Genomic DNA, 20,395 nt, shown 5'->3' on the forward strand with positions numbered 1-20,395 from the left:
TTTCCTCTTCACTGCAAAGCCAAAAGAAGCATTAGGTTACATCTGCCCACAGCTGAAAAATTGTGATGCAATCCTTACACAATCTATGTTTTATGGCTATTTAAATGACTAAAAACAGCAATGATAGTGACATTAAAAATGCACCGTTCTTAAAAATTATTGTCATTATCTTGAAACAAACTGACTTCTTTTAAAACTTCAATGATATTTGGGTGTTGCATCACTGCAATAACTTAATCCAGATTATTATGAAAAAGTGACAGAGATAGATGGAATATTCTCACTGCAGGGTGTATTCATGTTTACAGTTAAACCGATTCAATTCTACCACATCCTAATGAACTTACATCACGAACACGGCTGCATACGCAGTACCGCCCATGTACGTGATTACAAGAGCGGTTGCATGCTTCATGGAGGGGTTCTATATGGAAAAGCAATACCCTGAATCAACAAGAGAAGTGATAATTCCATAATCCAATCCGTGAACATCTGGAGTGAAAGCGGCCTAGCTAGCCAATCAGAGTGGCTGAACAGATTTAGCAGGGCACAAGGCAAAACCCAGACAGATTGTAAGAGTTGCTTCAGATGACACATACTGAAATGACAGACTTTTATTTATTACAGCTAACCATCATGATGCTACCATTCTTTATTTGTGCATTTTAAATACATTGCAGGTATTGATTTTGTATCTGCTGTATGTAGGGTTAGGGTTATTGAATTTTAGGATTTTTGCATCAATGTGAGGAATTGCCTGGATTTGTTCTATTCAGTCCTGCAAAAACTCTAAAAATGTAGTTCATCACAATATAGTATAAAGGATAAAATATAGTGTATACATATACACACATAAACACACAATATAGCATAGATATGAAATTACAAATACTGTGATGGAAGATGTTATTCATAGCACCGGCCCCAATGTATAATATATATTCAAAAGTCTACATAGCTAACTTTTTGGCTATATGTTATCGTTCACTGACAATAAAATAATGATAAAATAATAATTGATTTTAAGGTTTAAAGCATGCTGTGGCTCTCTAGCACATTGTCACAGTCACAATCTACACACTGTTGACACTATTTTGAAGACTTAACAGTTAAATTTCCTACCAGTGATGATCCTCTGGAGCAGGTCAAGCACAGTATTTTGGGCTGTCAGCGAGAGCACATTGCTAACAATAACCTTCACTAAATCGACATCTTCCTGATCTTGAGTTGCAACACCTTAAGCAGAGCATTCAACTGAATTATCACATCATTGTCATACACTTATAAATCAATGACTTTTATCTGGATTTTCCTCACCAGCAGACTTCTGAAGCATTGATCATAGACTCTGCTGGTGAACAGGTGTGTAGAGTTAGACACGACTGCACATTGACAAACAGGATTTTTTTTATAAAAGATCTTGTCACGTTACAAGGAATTCTCAGGAGGACAGCACACACACACAAACACACACACACATACACACACACACACACAGAAATCCTTAGAGATCTAGCTCACTGAGCAGGAACACTGTTTGCTTGCACTCATTATTTCTAAGCATCTTTTATCATTTAACTCACTCCACTGACTCTGACTCTCATTAACCCCAGTTACATACACAATTAACACAGAGACAGGAAGTTACACTACAAGAGGGAAGCAATTCATCACATTAGCTGTTTAATAATGGAGAAGATACAATCTTGTGGCAAATTCTTCATAAACTAAGTCAAGGAAAGATTGTGGAGGAAATGGTAGAGTAGGCAAAACCATCTGTACAAGGAGTACTTTTAAATTTTTAATGAATGCAGGTGAACCATTACATGAGTTAACAACAGCCTTTCACTCCACATGACTCCCCCCTCCTCTGCCCACCTGCTTGGCCGCCCGCCTGCCTGGCTGACTCATCCCAGTATTTCTTGAGAAGCTGCAGAAATATGTGCCATTCTCAGAGAGATTACAAGCCACAGCCACACAGTGTAATGGCATGTTGCTGAAACCCAATCCTATCGGCACTGCTGTCGACACGGCCCAGCGCTCCACTCACATTTACACACACACACAGGCTATGCTCCTCTACTCCCCCAGGAGCAAAGCTTTCATACAGTGTAAGTCAGTAAATTTAGTCTATCCAAGACTTCTACTACATACAGTATATACAGTGTGTACTCAACATCTTTTTTTTTTCATGGATCCAGGATATATTGCAAACTCCTGTTTCTGGACCGAGAGGCTTTGTATTGATTTCTGCCAAAATTCTTCTTTTTCCACTTATCTTCCTACTGTCTCCCACCAGGGGGGAAAATATTAAGAAGGAAGTGGATTATTTATAGATTTTAACTCTCACTTTGAAAATGTATTCATCTTTTCTTTATCCAACTTATTTCTACATCATTCATTTACTGAAATACACTATGGTATCATACTGCATGTGTAATGTGCATTTACTGCTTGGTTGTTCTCAGTGATGTACTATAATATCTCATGCCCGTACAAGTCGTTTAAATGTTTCGCAATGAGGAATCAACTGGAACTACCTGTTTGGTACATGGTTGCTCCCTTCTGTTTGGTACATGCTCTAATAAATTGTTAGATCCAATCTTGTGTGTTTATGTTATCTGTTTTCAACTGTATTTGTGGTTCGTGAATGGTTACAGATAAGGCTGAGCAATAATTCGATATACATCATTTATCGACAGTGGAATCACATTACTGTGATATGATCTCATGATGCTGTTGTCCGAATTTATTTTGTCAAATTTAATGTTTCCAACCAAACTGTAATAAAAAAAACTACCAAATTAAATTATTAAAGTTTTTGTTTGGTCTTAGGTGATACATAACAATAGTGCACCACTCATTACTTTTAACATGAGTTTAAGGGGGTATTCTAATGATTTAGTATTGGACTTCTGTAAAGTTGAGAGACACAAGAGCAGAGTTAAGAAGAAACAGTTGAAATCGAAGCAGCAGAGATTATGTCATCCTGACTTTTGATTTCTAATATACGTATTATTTGTAATGCAGGCTTTCTGTTGTAAATCTTAAATCTCAAGTACAGTTTGAGATAATGGGTTCATGAGGATTATTTTTTCAGACTTTAGAAAACTCCCCTCAGACCTACTGAAGACATTATACTGCACAACTGTTTTCACAGACAGAGTAGCACTCCTCATGATGAGTATTATTAAAATAATTGGACTGCCCCTTTAGAAACATATCAACATTAGAAAATATCCTCATTCATTTTGAGATAACGATTCTGTCCAATGTTATCCAGCCAATAACAGGACATTAAAGACTCAGATGGATTGTAGATCTGCCTTCTCTTATACCACTTCTTTAAACTGTGTCCATGGTTTCTTTCATCATCGTCTTTCAGGCTGCTAACTAAGACTTTATATAATAATAATATGGTGAAGTACATAATAAGACTACAATACACGCTGTAATTTGATTGCACTATGGGTCATTTGAAAATTGCTGAACTAATTCATGATGCATGCGCCATTGCATCAGCTACATTATTTATAGCTCTTTCATATGTACTAACCGGCAATGACTCTGGTTATTAATGGTACTGACAGAGATAATATGAGGCACATGTGGCTGGTTATTTCGTGTGTGTGTGTGTGTGTGTGTGTGTGTGTGTGTGTGTAAGCATTTGATTCTGTCAGCAATAAATGTTGTGTTAGCTCACACCGTCACATCGCCATAAATATGAGATAGGCTGAGCAGTACATGTTGGGGGATAAATATACTGTATGATGTGGCTCGCTTTACTCTGACTCGTGATCCAGACGGCTGGCAGTACTTCCTACAGTTACTGTACGCTTCGTGCCTCATTGCTACTGTACAATTTGTCACTTCATAAAGGGGGAAATATGGCATGCTTTTGAAAGGTGTGTGGCGCCACTTAAGAGGTGGCACCTTCATTAAGATCAAAAACACACACACACACAAAATTAAGCCAATTGCACCTCTGCTCCTATTTGAAGCAGAAGAAGTCATCGCCACTGAGATGGAAAACATGATGTACTGAGTGTTGGGATTATTTTGTTCACATGTTGAAACACAGGCTGATCTATAACTCTCTCTAAAAAGGGCAGGTGGTGAGTGGCTGAGGTCATCACACAGCAGGTGATAAGCAAACACCCCTGGACATGAACGCAACACACTTACTGCACACACTTTCTCTGTTCCCTTGCCAAATGGTAGCGACCTTATCTCATCTCTCACATCCAAACAAACGGTTTTTCCCATTCTCTTTAAATCTTTCCCTCCCATTTATAAGGACGCACACACATGCACACACATTTGGGAGAGATGATAGTGTGAGTGAGATGGCGGGCTGCTATATCAGTGGTGGGACGGGTATATATTCCTGGCTGGTGCTGATAAGCCAACTGATGCCTTGCCTTATTTAGTCAGTACTCACTGCTGACACACTAGCAGAGTAGCACACACCGCATGCACTCTATGGGTTTTTATAACAGTGTGTGTGTGTGTGTGTGTGTGTGTGATAGTGTATGTGCGTGAGGTGTTTCTGACTGGAGAGAGGTGGGCACTGATTAAGTGAATGCATATATGTTGAGGTATGTGTGTGTGTGTGTGTGTGTGTGTGTGTGTGTGTGTGTATGTGTGTGTGTGTGTGAGAGAGAGAGGGAGAGAGAGAGAGACACGTGCACATGTATTTTTTTCTAATATGTACAGTTGTTAGATTCCTATATTGGGTAAAGAACTTAACAGCTTAATGTGTGTGTGAGAGTAGCACAACAATTTTTAGCACAACAAAAACACATTTTTGAATATAGAAAAACTGCAACCTGCACACCTACACTCAAATGTACAAAATCGCAGATCTGGATTGCCATCAATTTGACACAAATCCAAATCTGTCCAACAAATGTCTAATATATTAATAAAAGTGACAACAAAACGGGCAAAGAACAACTTCTTTGTCAGAGGTAAAAATGTGACTCTGGCAAAGGCTTAAATCATTCCAGGATATCATCAGTCTGAACATTTTGCTGATTGCTACTGCAGGAGGAAAAAAAAATAAGCCTCATATAAATATCCTTCCTTTTCTGGAGGACCTGCATATCAGGTGTTGGTTAAACTTTCACCAGAGTCTGCAGAGCAAACAGTGCTATCAAATGGAAACACACATTTGGCCTCCATGCATTGACTGGCTTTCAGTATGTTTGTTTTGGCGTTTTTTGAAAAAATTATTCTTAGCATTGTAGAGCCAGTGCGCTCAATCAGCTTAACCTGGGAAATAATAATCATCTCATAACACATCAAAAATAAACTAAAACATATAAAAATTCAAGTGATATGCAAGTACTATCGGTTGCAGCTTTAGCAAGTTTATTTTATCCCAATTCTGCTTTTATAAGATAAGAGCTAATGGGTAAGATTATGGGGTGTAATGGGAAAGTTTAGGTGGGGTTTGACGTGTACCACGGGTCATTACAGTATTATACATTGTATATGCTCACACACAACTGAGCCACCAGGATACCTGAACTGCTGGTCTGTAACAAAAAAGGCTTTGTGGAATAAGCACCATGAAGCTGAAAACATTTCAACACATTTTTCACTTATCTCACTTCACAGGCCTCTGACACAACCCCACCACACACACAAACACACACCCACTTAGACAAACGGACACACAAGAGTGTGTTGAATGTGATGTGTGTAGTAGTCCATTTTACATAGATAAGGGTGACAAAATAACTGAGAATGGGGGTCACAGACAGACACAGAACTCCACTCCACCGCATCACACTAGCTCTCTATCGATTGGCTTATGACGAGCATGAGGTCATCAGCTCCACCCTTCCCACCAGGCTGATGGGATAGCTCTTGTGTGGCTACTGTAATTCACAGGGGAGGGGTGGGTGTCTCCCCTCTGTGCCCGTTTTTTCCGCTCTCCTTTCATTTCTGTCCACTCAAGATTTCTCAGAAAGCTTTTGCTCAGCAAACCTGCCGCATCTCACTTCTTATTTAATCAACATTTATCCCCCAGCTCTCTCACTTCAATCCATTTTTACTCTGTCTTTTTGTCTCCCTCTGTCCCTGTGGATCCGCCGGGTACGCTCCACATTCAAAGACAGAGAGTCATGTGACTAGAGCTGGATCGATACGAGTGCATCTTTTGCCATGCACTGTATAATGAGACTTACATAACCTGCTTACAACCGTCACAGTCTGCCATTCTGGCTGTTTATAACACAGCTTCACTCTTAACTGAATGGACATAAAAATATTTTCTTGATTTCAGTCAGGAGAATACAAGATCTTGTTTTGAGGTTTTCATGAGCACATGATTGGGCGGCATGTACCAGGCAGTAATTTGATCACTTACTTCAGTACAGGGGACAGGGGAGCTTGTTTGCTGCCGTAAACACTTTGTATCAGCTTGAATGCTTTTACTGTTGTTGCTTTAGCGCTATGCATTAGGTCATGTGCTTCCTTCTACTGTAAATTGTTGCTCTAATGCACGGCTGTAGAGGAGATCAGATGGCTCTTTCAACACATTATCCATTTTTCTCTTTTTCCCCAGTAGGTTTCTAAACCTCCCTGACACAGACAAAGACTCATAATATCATGGCTCTTCTCTGTGAAGTAAAAAAACGAAAGCAGGAGTTTTAATATTAAGCATGTTAAATCCACCTTATGTAATCTTCATCTTATATCCTTGAAATCTGCAGAATAAAGCGTTTTCTCTCTGTGCTTGCCGGGGAGGACTTATTCTATTTTAAAAGAATGTCTGGATATTATAATAAAGCCTGCTAAGTCTGCTATTACTGTATTGCTGTAAATGGCTGGGCTCAGCACTAAGTCAAAATTCTCTTATGCATTATCTCTGATGTTTTATCATATTGAACGTGTATATTATTTTAACAGTTGAAACACAGTGTTTATCATTAATTAAACCTAAAAATTGTTGAAATAAATTACCAGATGCCTAAGTGATGATTTATCACAGTTAAGTTGGTGTAACAGCAGTCAAATAATCCTAAAAATGTTTTTTTTTTTTTTTTAGCCACGCTAGCAGCAAGTCTTTAGGGATGGTAATGACATTCTGTTGGTCAGTCCATCACTTTGGTCCAGACTGAAATTTCTCGACAACTATTGGATGTATTGATTGATTGAATGAGATTCAGTACAGATATCCATGGTGCCAAAAAGTGAATCATAAAGGTGATCCTCAATTCTTTCTGTAGCACCACCTGCCCTTATACAGTGAAATATCTCAATATCTGCTACATGCATTAGCATAAAACAATGAATACTAATGACTTTCCCCTGACATTTCCTCTAGGGATACCGGGAGGTCTAATTAATTAATTGATAATTTTTCAAAATTGTCAAAATTTGTCAAAAAACTAATGACATTCCCATCAACCACTTTATACATGTGGTAATTGTACCTTTAGTTCTAGTAAGTAAATGCTATCATGCTAAAATAGTGAACACAGTAAACATTATACCTGCTAAACATCAGCATGTTAGTTAGCATGGTCATGGTGAGCATGTTAGCAAGGTGACATTAGCATTTAGCTCAAACCACTGCTGTGCCTAAGTGCAGCTGTGCCCAGCAGTTTTACTTAATTAAGTGAAATTATAGTTCATTACATTTATTTAAATTATTTGATAGAACTACTGATGTTTATATGTGAGTATGTGTGTCCATTTTCATTGCGTTGAGTGTGTTTGTGTGTGTGAGACGCCTGTGATTTTGAGTATTGAGTTTTGTGTTTTCATACATGCAAATTTGAGTGCACTTCTTGAGACAGACGAAAAAAAGTCAAAACAAGCGTGATTGCTTGGAGACCTTTTTACAGCTTGTACACATCCACTCAGTCTTCAGCCTAATAGTTCCCTGATGCAATGAAACCAGAGGATGTTAAAGCGATGCTGCGTACCCTGAACTGTGTCCCAGTAGGGAGGAGACTTTAAATGAAAAGGTCAGATCTCATCCACCTGTTAAAGAGCAGATGCCACATCAGAGCAATACTTGGCAGGGGTAGCAGGTATCGTTGTTGGGCACACGACACGCACTTGGCACAGGTGCAGGTATGGCTATACTGCTCATGCACATAAACTCACAGACATACAAATCTCTCTCTCTCTCACACACACACACACACACAAGATGCCTGACCCCTCTCCCTGGGAATGAAAGATATGGGCAGAGAATAGAAACAGAACCTTTTCCAGGGATGATCACACTGGCTACACAAAAGCCTTGACTGTTGATGATGTATAAAGGTCGTGGTGTTGTCATGGGACTCCACTTACACCGGACTGAGCCTTCAATCAGACCAGGAGATATTTGTCAAACAGGCCACTGTCTCACTTAACCATGGGCTACAATAGACAATTAACTCCTGACGATGTTCACCACTTGTTAAGAGCCCTGTCTTTTTTGTGTTTACGAAGTACACACCCATATGCACATACAGAAGCATGAATGAACACACATACACACACTACCTGGAAGCTGCTATTTCCACTTTACTCCTGGCAATGGCTGCCGCCCTCTGTGCCCCCTCCACAGCCCGATCCACCTTCTCTTTCGTTTTGGGGTTCTTAAGAGGAATCAACTGCTTCCTTATTCCACGCACCAGCACGTTATTTTTGTACTTCCCTTCTTCTTTGGTGCCATCTGGGAAAACTGTGCACCCGTAACCGTGGCGCTTGTTGTTAAGCCATTCTCCCTCGTACTTCATCCCGTTGGATCTCTCTGAAACACCAAATCCATTGCGCTTGTCATTCTTCCATTCGCCCATGTAGCTTTCGGTGGTGGTGGCATCCACATGGTCCTCTAGAGGTAGGTCCTCATCTGGCAGCTCGCCGTCACCGATGGATATGGTAGAGTTGGCATCACTGGAGCTGATGCGGCTCATGGTGGCATCACTGCGTGCTGAGCTGCGCTTGCTGGATATTGAGGTCCGAGAGTCAGACTTGCGCAACTGCCGGAGGCTGCCGAAGAGTGAACCCCGGCGGAACAGGCCCTTCTTCTTGCCGGTGACAACCTCGCTGTCTGAGTGGAAGTTAAGGACGAAGCCGCCGCGGCTGCCTGTTGGTGTATCTGCAGGGGAGGAGAGGTCCTGGAGCACTGTGCCGTTGCTCTGCTCAGAACGCAGGGAGGCCAGAGATGTGCGGAGTGGAGAGCGGATAACGGTGGCCATACCATAAGGAACACTCTGACGCACGCCGTAGCCATGCCGCATTCCACCCATCCACTGGCCTTGATAGGTACCTGAGGAACAGGTAGACATGGGAAAATGAGTCATAATAGTCACAACTACTGTATACATCAGATCCTATAAAGCACTGGTTCCATTCGTTTGGGCTTATGACCCTTTAAAAAGAAATACTATCTACTTGTAACCCATCCTCACATGTTGCATTCCAATGAGCTGTGAGTGCCTCCACCAAAGAGAGATGATTTTTCTTTCTCAAATTGTTTCATTTGACCTGAAAGACTACAAGTATCCAGTTTTTCCCTCAAGAAACAAGCAGAAATACCAAAGTTGTTTTGTTTTCTTTGCTATCCTGTAAATCATCTTGAGACTCTCCAGGTTGAGAACCACTGCTATACAGGATGACACAGTGCCACACAGTATTCAAAACAGTCATCCCATCCCTTTTACAATTTCCCTAAATTGTAGATACTGTGCTTATCAGGTAAAAAGGTAAGTACGTTAGAGACATTAAAACTGCAAGTCAGAAAGGCAACAGTTACAAACAGCAAATATTTTCCCCCCAAAAAACCATGGCGCTTCAGATTAAAAGTTATACTATATTCTATTTTTAGATGCTTAAGATGGTGAAAATCCATGTTTAATAGTACTACTTGGGTGTACTGAATTAGGCTTCATTTTCTGAGAAACACTGGCCATCAGTTCCAGGAAGAGACAGTTAATACAGGCTGGTATGATAAAGCACAGTCAGATATGGTCTCATTATGCATATGATTTTTAAGAAGCAAATGTTAGTTAGTATTCTTAGTTACAGTTAGTTCATACTAATCAAATCTTTGGTTGATATTTATTCATTATTTTTATCATGATTTTGGTGTTACCATATCGTCTGTGAACCTTGAGTCTGTATATCTGCACTTAAAACAGAGTCCTTAAAACAGTATTACCCATGGGAGCAAAGAGGAGCCTTGCTGTAGGGGTGCCCAGTATGTCAGCTAATGAAATGTTTTCTCTCCTTCCCCTCAGATCTGGGACTGTGAGCATAACTAACTCAATCACAAAGATTTGATTAAGGTACTGATACCCCCACTGACAGTCGGCACATTCACCACCATCCACTTGTCTCTGACGACAGGGAATTGCTATGAGTCACATAATGAGAGGAATACTTCATTAATCCCATTTGGTGCTGCTGAGCCCAATCAGCATGTGCCGGCCTACTGTAGCTTCTTCCAAGCATCATATTACAATCCTGATCCTAATAATAAGAAAGGCCTGTTGATCCAGCACTCGCATTTCATTGACCAATACAATGAAATAAGCCATAATGGTCAGATTCTGAGGGGAAACGATATACTAGCCTGGGCAGGAATTTAGATGGATAAACAGTGTGAGATTAACAGGCTGGCTCTGCTCTGCAGTTCAATTCGGTGACCCTGCAGATCAAGTTATCAGCATGTTGCAGGGTCAGATGGCCAGATGTTCTGTAGATCCTCTAGGATCAGCTGATTTCCCAAGCCCGGCCCTCATATGTGAAGCATTTATTCTGCACCATAAGGCCTTGGTTAGTGGAGATGATGCTCACAAATCACCCTGCGACTTGTTTTATAATCAGAAAGAACTGCTTGCTGCTACTGTCGCTTGCAAACACTTGCATCTGTAGGATGTTCTCTGTCCCTGATCACACAGATCTCTAGACAAACTCAATCTGTGGACACAGCACTGATTAGTGACATCAAAGCTCTGACAGACGCCTTGCACTAACCTCTAACTTTCAGTAAGTCAAAAAGTGTGTCCTGTGTGTGAATGCATAGATATATTTGTGTGTATTTTCAGCACTTTAGAACTATTAATCTTAACTTCATAAAGTCATTTAGAAATTGGACAATGCACCCAGTGTGTAAATACATTTTCACTTGTTTCCATTGATATGCACCTTTTTTTCTAGAAAGTGTCAGTATATTGACACTTTGCAGAACTGTGACCAAAAGCAGAACTTTCCTATGAGTGTGTATTAAACAAGTTTATTTTCATTGTAAACAGTGACCCACACACTGACACTCTTAAAGAGATGTGTTAAAGCAGTGAAGGTTCAAATGTGAAAATGACAAGAGAAGAAGGTGATAGTCTGGCTATAATTGGCTCCAAACAGACTGATTTGCTCTGATTTCCAAATTCCTTCTAGGCAGGGCATGATGCCACTGAGCAGGCAACAGGAGTCACTCTTCTCCCACTGTCATATGAGAAGCAACCAGTAGTTATCAGATGAGATGCGCCTTGGAATAAGAGATGAAGCATTATTTTAAATTGCTTCCAAAAAGTTAACACTACCACGGTAATAAGTAATGATGATGCGCTTGACCACGGTGCGCAGTGCGCAATCTCAGCTCCAACTCAGATCATAACAGATGGAGATTCATGCACTGATGCTTTTCCATTAGCCTCCCTCAGTTTTAGTCTGAGCATCCTCTCTCTCTCTCTCTCTCTCTCGAACACACACACACTCACAGGCTACATAACACATCACTAGTCACAGCCGTTAAAGCGACACACACGTTAGAAACAAACCTTGGGCCATATTTATAACACAGGGTTTCTTACCGCCATCGCCATAGGTTTCGATCCCATATCCATCTTGCAGCCCGTTGCTCCAGGTACCGTCGTATCTAGCAGGTGTGTTGTGACTTTGCCGAATGCCGTACCGACCCTTAAAACCGTGACTCCACTCTCCGCGGTAGATCCACTTTCCTTTATTCTCCACACCGAGACCATGCCTCTTCCCCTGGGACCAGTAGCCCTTGTAGGTATTCCCGCTGGGCCAGGTGTACACCCCTACTATCTCAAAGCCGTGGGACCAGGACCCGGCGTACTCGCCCTGGCCCTTGGGTCCGGTGCAGATGCCGTGTCCGTGGGCTTTGCCATCCTCCCACCCCCCGCAGTACGTGCCACCGTCGTCGAAGTCAAACCTTCCGCCCGTCATTCAGATATAGGCTGGAAATAAAGCAGATCGTGCGCTGCTGCAGACTCAGGCGTCTCCAGGACCGAGGTTGTGGGATCCAGGACCGGTGGTGTGTTGAAAGGATGAGCCAACAAGAAGATGACTAGAGGAACAAAAAAATTGGAGGGTCAAGATAGTAGAGTGGTACTTCCAGGCATTGACATGTAATGCAAAAGGCATTTGTAATGGTAAGTGTAAAGGTATGAATGGTGGGCGTCATTTACCGGAGGCGCACGCCGGGTTCTCCGATGTGTGTTGCTCGTCTCCCCCCTCTCACCCACTGATCACAGAGGGAGAGAGAGAGGCGTCGAGTCCCTGCTGAAGAAAGACACTGGGCCAATCGCAACGTCACGCCAAAGGGACCTCCCACTCTGCCCCCCCCCATAAAGCGATGACAAACCACACTAAACATTTGAAAGACGCGCCTCACCTTTACACATGTGTAAATTCCCGCAATTGAGTGTTCTCATAATACCCAGAAGGATTTATAGTGTGACTGGTAAGTGAATTATACAATTACTATTAAACTATAATTTGTTTCAGCTATTATATTACATTGCTATCATATTCAATTCAATGCAATTCAATTCAATAATATATATAATAATATATAAGGTGATAGCATGAATATAGGTTAAGTTTAACTTTTTTTAAAAAAAATATTGATCATAAACATTTCATATTCATATGAGATACATATTACCTTTCTGTTGAAGGTACCTCATTTTCTGATTTTACACTCTAACAGTGATATTCCAATAAATACTTGTCGTTTTGCGTTTTTATTCTTGTAGTATTTTATGATTAAAACTACTTATGAGAGCTAAAGCACCGTTTTTTCTTAACAGTGGTTGCAAACATGATTCCATAGCTGTATAAGAAATCCCACTCTCGAATTTACAAAAATAAGAAGGAAATTAGTAATTAATTAGTAAGAATTAGTAACCTACTACGACGATGGTGGCCTTTAATACCAGGCTCTCATTTTTTGAATCAGTGCCGACTACAAAAACCTTGTGTGGACCACTAGTAGCCTGCACATCAGAGGAATAGATGATAGCGACCTCTGCTGCACAAATGTACTTATTGCATGACTAAATAATGGTAGCCTTTGTACGCTATAGTTTTGTAACTGTATTGTGTACAGTATATAGTGAAGTAATGTAAACCATTTGTGGTATTTTTTTTCTTACATTCTGAATTATTATATTTACATTGTAAACCTTGTGCAACCTGCTTTGACAATACTGTAATGATGCATATTAAGGAAATGTGAATGATGACTATGACTCTAATATACTGTACTACTACCACTACTACTAGGCTACTATTACTACTACAGCTACTACTACTACTATATGAAGAATAATAAGTGCAGGAACAACAACAGCACAAAAAAGAGCAGTTAGAGACTGTATGCAGTGCAAAATAAATCAGTATTTTTCTCTGAACAGTTTGTTCTGAAATTATGTCAGAATGAAGAGAGGCGTATCAACGTTACCCTCCGAGCCTGCAGGGGGTGTATTTTGCTGACTGTAATATGATGTGCTGCCCTCACTTGTCCCCTAAAACACTAACAGATAAAATGGCGTCTGAAAACATGTCTGAGTCCCAAGATGAGAAAGCAGCTCTTATAGAGACGGAATCTGTGCAAGATGAACACCAGCAGTGTGTTACAGTCGCAAAACAAAGCGAATCTAAACTGACGCTTTATCACTGGACGCAGTCTTTCAATTCACAGAAGGTGGGTGTCATTATGTTTCAGCACCACAGTGCAGTGGACAGCTCCTCGTCAGAGTTTCGATTAGAAATTTGGTTTAAGTTACTCTGGATGACGCTGCGGTTTTCGCTCAATAGCTCACTCACCATCTGTCCTGCATAAAAACACATATATACAATCCATTATCACTACAGTATTCGTTAAAGGGAATAGTTTGTTTACCTTTAAGCACTATAGTGGAAGACGAGTATCTTAGCGTTTCAGCACCACAGTTCAACGGACAGCTCCCCATTAGAGGTTTAATTAGAAATTTGTAAAATGTGTATGTTATTGTTGATGGTACTGTAGTTTTAGCTTCATGTCATATGTCTTAACTAAAATTACTAAAACTGATATACAACACATCATCACAGTATTTATTAAGGGAATAGAAGAGGAGTGTGCCAATTTTTCAGCATCATATTTCAGTGGACAGCTCTATTAAAATTCATCTGGTGTTAAAAGGCTTCTCAGGATTACAATAGATCTTCAAACATCCTTGTTACCACTGGACAGTACCTATACTTCTGTTGAACATTGGGGAAAAAACATCAATGTTGGCTTTTCTTTTTGAGAACTTTGCCCTGAAGATACAGAGTAAGTATTTTGGCCTTGTCCACGGTCTTACTAGTTTTGGTTCATTTTCTTATGAATATGTAGTGTTTGGTATTACTAGTAATTCTACCACTAAAGACAATGAGTCATTAAACATTAATTTGATTGTACTAGTAGGAAAGACACATTCATAAATCTAGGTACTCGAATCAACATAATTCTAAGTCTTTAAAACTGATACAAAGCAGTACATTAGAATAATTTTGTACTTTTAGATTAAGAAACTTTGTAAAACACGTGTATAATATTGATATACTGTATATTTTAATATTTGTATCCACTTTGTTGTATTCGTGATGGATGTGTGTTGTTGTTGTTACTTGTCCAATGTGGTTGGAATGTAACCTTGCAGAGTACACCTGCTCTTTGCCGTAATGTATGTGGTAAACACTAACATAGATGAAATATTTTCTTCTCCATGGGACAAAATTTTCTGGAGGGGGTTTAGGGTCCCTGACACAAAAATGTGTCTCTTGGTTTAAGCCAAGCTACCCAACGTTAAAGTGACAGTCGGTGTATTGTGAACTGATTAGCTGTGATGTTTAATAAACAAAAGCAGCAAATCCTCTGACATTAAATTCAAAAGCATCCGTATTTTGTGAAAGGGAAAAGTACAAAAGTGTTCAGATTGCATAGTTTCAAGAGAGCAAAACATGCAGACATGGTGCCCAAAAACCTGTAAGTTAATTACTATGATATCAGATGGCCTTAATCAAGTATTTATAGGCCCACCTAAACTTCTGTTGACAGTCATGGTTGTTGCTTTGCAGGTGCGCCTGGCTATTGCAGAGAAAGGTTTGCACTGTGAGGAGTATGACGTTAGCCTACCACTCAGTGAACACAATGAGCCTTGGTTCATGCGGCTGAATCCCGCTGGCGAGGTGCCGGTCTTAGTGCACAATGACAACGTCATCTGTGACCCAACACAGATCATGGACTACCTGGAGCAAAACTTCAATGATGGTGAGACTAAATAAAGACTGTCAGTGTTTCACAGACCTGCAGCCCAAAACTCTCGCTCACTGTTAAAATACACTATAGTAGGGTTGGATAGGTATAAGGTGGGCTCCATTTGACTAGTTTCCTTCTTGTTTTAGTACATTGTCTTCATCTTTCAGCATTTTTGGTTGACTTTTATGTTTGATGTAAATTTTGTGTAGTTCATTTTCAATCATTTATTTCTTTTTTTTTTTTAATTTTCCATTTTCTCTTGGTTTGCATTGATCCATTAGCTTTGTTCTAAGGGTCATCCAGATGGCTTAAAAGGAGAGAAAATTTGGTAAGCATGGAACTATCTAAGATATTGAAAAATAACATGTTTAAATAACCGATATTACACAACATAACTGTACTTTTCCTAACCCGAACTCTAGTGTATTGTCCCTAAGACAAACTTACATACAACACTTGTTCTTTTGCTAGTATTCTCTATTGTCTGTTTTACTTGTAAGGAGAAAAAGTGTAAGGAAACAAAGTGACACCTTGCACCATTGCGCCTTCCTTTACATGGATTGTTTGTCTCCAGAAGGCACTCCCAAGCTGATACCTGAAGAGGGCAGTACGTACTATCACAGAGTGCAGCACTACAGAGAGCTGTTGGACTCACTACAGATGGATGCCTACACCCACGGCTGCATCCTCCACCCTGAGATCACAGTGGATTCCCACATACCTGCATATGCTGCCACAAGCATACGAAGTAAGATACACTGAGATGCACTCCAGTAGTAGTATGTACATATACATTTACCAGGCGCATCTAGAAATGGATAGGACCCCCTTGTACCTACGCAACAACCATTTTGTAGGCACAGATTAAACAAAGTGTTGGAAACTTCCCACAGAGATCTCACTTGATGCCAAGATGGCACCATGAAGGCTGTGCAGAACACCCTGTTACACTTAAATCTTCCTCTACCTACTCAACTTTTCTATTCTATGGTGGTTTATTTGAGCCCTCCTGTGTATTTGATACCGTCAATTATTGTCAGTCCCTTATCTCATCGTGTGGGTGTCCATCCCACAATGCAGCCCAGTCTATAATTAAGTTAAACACCTCTCATTCTTATACTTACCGTTGATGTGAGACTGTCTGTTTGTAGGAGGGAGCCGTTCACATGACGGAAAGGTGACCCACACACAGACACATTCTTACATTAGTATCATGAAATGTATCTAAGTTTTGTTATACTGAAAACCACAGTGTCTTTGTTTGTCTTTAACATGCTGCTATGTTTTTGTGTGACAGCACAAATAGGAAACACTGAGTCAGAGCTGAAGAAATTGGCAGAGGAGAACCCGGAGCTGAAAGATGCTTACATTGCAAAACAGAGGCGCTTAAAAGTAAGTCATTCAAGTTAGCAGAGTGCTATATAAGCCAAACTGTTGTTCCTACATGATTTTGACTACTACTTCTATTTGTTCAAAACTTAGTAAAATATTTAAAATAAGTTATTATGTCATAGAAATATATAATTATAATATATAATATAATATATAATAAGCTGAGCAAAACTGAACACAGGTGAAAACTGAAGAAACTGAACTAACAGAACAAAGGATCCAACAAAACTGAACTGAAAACCAGGACTAAAATACAATCTGAACTGAGGGAATGGGAAACATCTGACCAATCTGAGAACAGGCAAGGAGCTGATAGGCTGAGGGAAACACAGGGAGCAGGGCAGGGCCGATGAGACTGATACAGGGCAGGTGTGAAGGTAACAGCAAGCTGGGGAAAAACACTGAGAGCAGGGCAGGGCTAATGAGGTGTGTAGGGAAAAACGGGCTGGGGAGAAGTGCAGGAACACAGAAGGGAAACACAGAGCACACAGAAAACCAAAACCTAGAAAACACAATCCTCTTAAAAACTAAGACTGAGAAAGCTGTCAGTACAAACTGAAATAAAAACAAAGACAGACTAACTAGTAAAGGCAACTAAAATAACAATGCCAGAATCTTTTAAAGACCCACCAAAACCAGAAGACAAAAAACATAAACAAATTAAACCAGAAGATCACATATCACAATATTAGATCTCTGTCTATTTACTTAAAGTGAATAACAGAACATAAGAAATGACTCTGCACACTGACTGGTATAACTTAACAAAATATACATGAAAATAACTTAAATACAGAAGTAACATTTCTCCCACTCAGTCCAGTCTTCACAAAACAGAGAGAAAAAGTCTGAGGGCATCTGGTGGACTGGTGGACAATGGCAGCTATAAGGAATATAGAGTCAGACTCTCTAGAGTCTCTAGAGTCAGTGACAGAACCATGACAGTAGGTCACTGTCACACCACAGAGAGACAGCCAATGCAAGAGAGCTATATCAAGTGTTAGCTAGCTAGCTAGCTAGTTAGTTTAATGTATTACATTGATTTAACTAAGTAAATAATAATAAGTATTTATAGTCGATGGATAGACAGACACTTAGTAAAACAGAAATATATTTAACCCCTATAAACAATGGTCTATAGATCAAGCTAGAGCACATTTTATTTGCAGATACTGAAGAGTGCAGTATTAGGTATTGTGTACATGGAAGTTATTTTTTTGCAAAATAATCTGCCTTAAAAGGCATAAAATTAAGGCATTACAACATCTTTATATGTTATGAAGTTTACCAATGAGCCTTAAACTTTAATTCATTTTTTTCCCCAAACTCACAGCTTCTGTAGTTACTGCTCTCGTCTTCTGTCGTGTGTAACAGAAGTACATTTGCAACTAACTAATGCATTTATATATGAAAATGTTTCTGCAGTCCAAGTTGTTTGACCATGACAACATGAAGTACCTGAAGAAGCTTCTGGATGAATTGGAGAGTGTGATGGACCAGGTAGAGACAGAGCTACAGAGGAGGGTGGAGGAAACACCAGGTAGCCATGGCAACTTGTCACCTAGCAACCGTTGTACCATTAATAGCATTAACACAGCAGTAGAAATAATTATATTACTTATTATAAGTCAGCCTACAATGTGCCAGTGGTGACTCTCACAATTAAATTATGATGACAGAAGCATCTTGAATTTATTTGTTATTCTGACATCCTCCATGTCTCCTCCTCTATCCTCTTCCTCTCGTAGAAGAAGGCAGTCAGTCCTGGCTGTGTGGGGAGTTCTTCAGCATGGCTGACGTATCACTGGCTGTCACCTTACACCGCCTCAAGTTCCTTGGCCTCTCCCGCCGCTACTGGGGCAACGGTAACCGTGTCAACCTGGAAACATACTACGAGCGAGTGGTGCAGCGCCCGGCCTTCAGGAGGGTTCTGGGCCATGTCAACAACATCCTGATCTCAGCTGTGCTTCCTGTGGCGTTTCGTGTGGCCAGGAAGAATGCACCGGTTATTTTTGGTACCACTCTGTTGATAGGCATTTTGGGGGGAGCGACTTACCTCGCGTTTCTTTACATGAAGAAGAGGCTGATTGTCTTCAGCTGAGGAAGCTGAGAAGTCGTTCAAGTGGTTTAGAACAGAATTGTGAGTGTGGGAGGTAGTCATGGATCAAAAATAAGAGAAATATTGCCTTCATCACAGCACATTTCAATTGTCTAAAATTAAAATACATGGGAGAATTTGATCATTCATTAGAAATCATTAATATGTAATTGAAACAATACTTAATTTGCTAAGCAATGTGCTATCTATGTTCTCTGTGTTGCTGGTTGCACAAATTGCACTTTAAGTCATCCTCACTATGTGACATCTGCATTACACACCAAAGGATTGACTTGAAAGGACCATATGGAAGTTTTTACATGATTTTCCCATTTTTTACAATTCAAAAATACCATATTTGGTTTGTTGTTAGAGCGCTATAAGTTAAGAGCCAGCTTTCAAACAACATTGTTCTGGCTATCTTCAAGCTGGGAAGTTTGTCTTTACAATCCCATAAATAGCACATGAATGCACCATTCCTCTCTGACAAAGCTGAAAATACATGTCCAAGAATCTACTGTATTATATAACTTTGACACAAACATAAACAAGTACTAGTAGATTTTCATACTGCACTTATATTAATGGAAAACAATCGCTGACTAGGAGAAGGAAGCAACATATTTATTAATTAATGAAAATGAAAATACTACAAGGTAAACCTGATTTATAGTAAATGGGCTAAAATGTGCAAAAATACCAGTATAGTCTTTAAATACATATTTATGTGTGCTTAAATCACCATATTAAGAGCCTAATAGCCTATGTTTTGCATAATGTGTGCTTTTTCCTTTGTTGTTTCATTGTTGTCAATATTTGCATGTAAGGAAATTAAAAACAAGTGTGCTAGAAGTCCACAGTCTGCTTTCTGTGACCAGGTCTGCCAGCATATGACATACTGATCCACCCAGCACTTAAGCCACATCAAGACTTGTTTCTATATTTGACAAAAATTCACAAAGACTAATTTGCTCTGTAGGTACCCCCATCATCACACCTGTGCACATGTTTTCCTGTATGACTTATGGCGCATTGTTTGATAGATTCTCTATGTAACAATAGTTGAATGAATGCTTTTCAGATCTCATTTACCTCTCCAGGCTATCATATCCAACATCTGTCTGGAATTAAAATGCTCCTAAACAATCTCCAGTGTTTCCTGTCAATTAAATGTAATTGAGAATGGCATTAAAATTCACAACTCAGCATAATTTGATAAGCTCATCGTATATCACAGGTATATATCAAACAATGAAAGTGTCTTAATCACATTTTCCAGGGTCTGGATGTAAATCAACATCTACAGTAATTTGTTTGCCCAGTCAAAACCTCCTGGCCAACACTGACATTTAACATAT

General features: G+C 39.9%; 2 protein-coding genes across 5 annotated transcripts in view; one reads left to right on the top strand and one right to left on the bottom strand.

The window, feature by feature from the left end:
- LOC121888350 (junctophilin-1-like) overlaps positions 1–12,554 on the bottom strand; it is a 29,536-nt gene extending 16,982 nt beyond the window's left edge. Inside the window, exons 1-3 of the mRNA XM_042399811.1 lie at positions 12,447–12,554; positions 11,826–12,325; positions 8,512–9,280 (exon numbers count right to left, since the gene is read on the bottom strand). Coding sequence (XP_042255745.1) covers positions 8,512–9,280; positions 11,826–12,204 — 1,148 coding nt within the window. The 5' untranslated portion in view covers positions 12,205–12,325; positions 12,447–12,554. The remainder of the gene's footprint in view (positions 1–8,511; positions 9,281–11,825; positions 12,326–12,446) is intronic.
- gdap1 (ganglioside induced differentiation associated protein 1) lies at positions 12,345–19,889 on the top strand. 4 transcript variants are annotated; one of them, XM_042399814.1, is made up of 6 exons: positions 12,345–12,410; positions 15,367–15,559; positions 16,122–16,295; positions 16,845–16,939; positions 18,365–18,479; positions 18,688–19,889. In XM_042399814.1, the coding sequence occupies exons 1-6, from the start codon at positions 12,390–12,392 to the stop codon at positions 19,038–19,040; spliced, it is 951 nt and encodes a 316-aa protein (XP_042255748.1). In that variant the 5' UTR covers positions 12,345–12,389; the 3' UTR covers positions 19,041–19,889. The 4 variants fall into 4 exon arrangements, with proteins under 4 accessions (XP_042255748.1, XP_042255749.1, XP_042255747.1 ...); XM_042399815.1 differs by lacking the exon at positions 12,345–12,410 and adding an exon at positions 12,632–12,721; XM_042399813.1 differs by lacking the exon at positions 12,345–12,410 and adding an exon at positions 13,623–13,966.
- Positions 19,890–20,395: the final 506 nt, after the last annotated feature.

This window comes from Thunnus maccoyii, chromosome 21 (genome assembly GCF_910596095.1).
Source record: "Thunnus maccoyii chromosome 21, fThuMac1.1, whole genome shotgun sequence".
Taxonomy (NCBI): Eukaryota; Metazoa; Chordata; class Actinopteri; order Scombriformes; family Scombridae; genus Thunnus; species Thunnus maccoyii.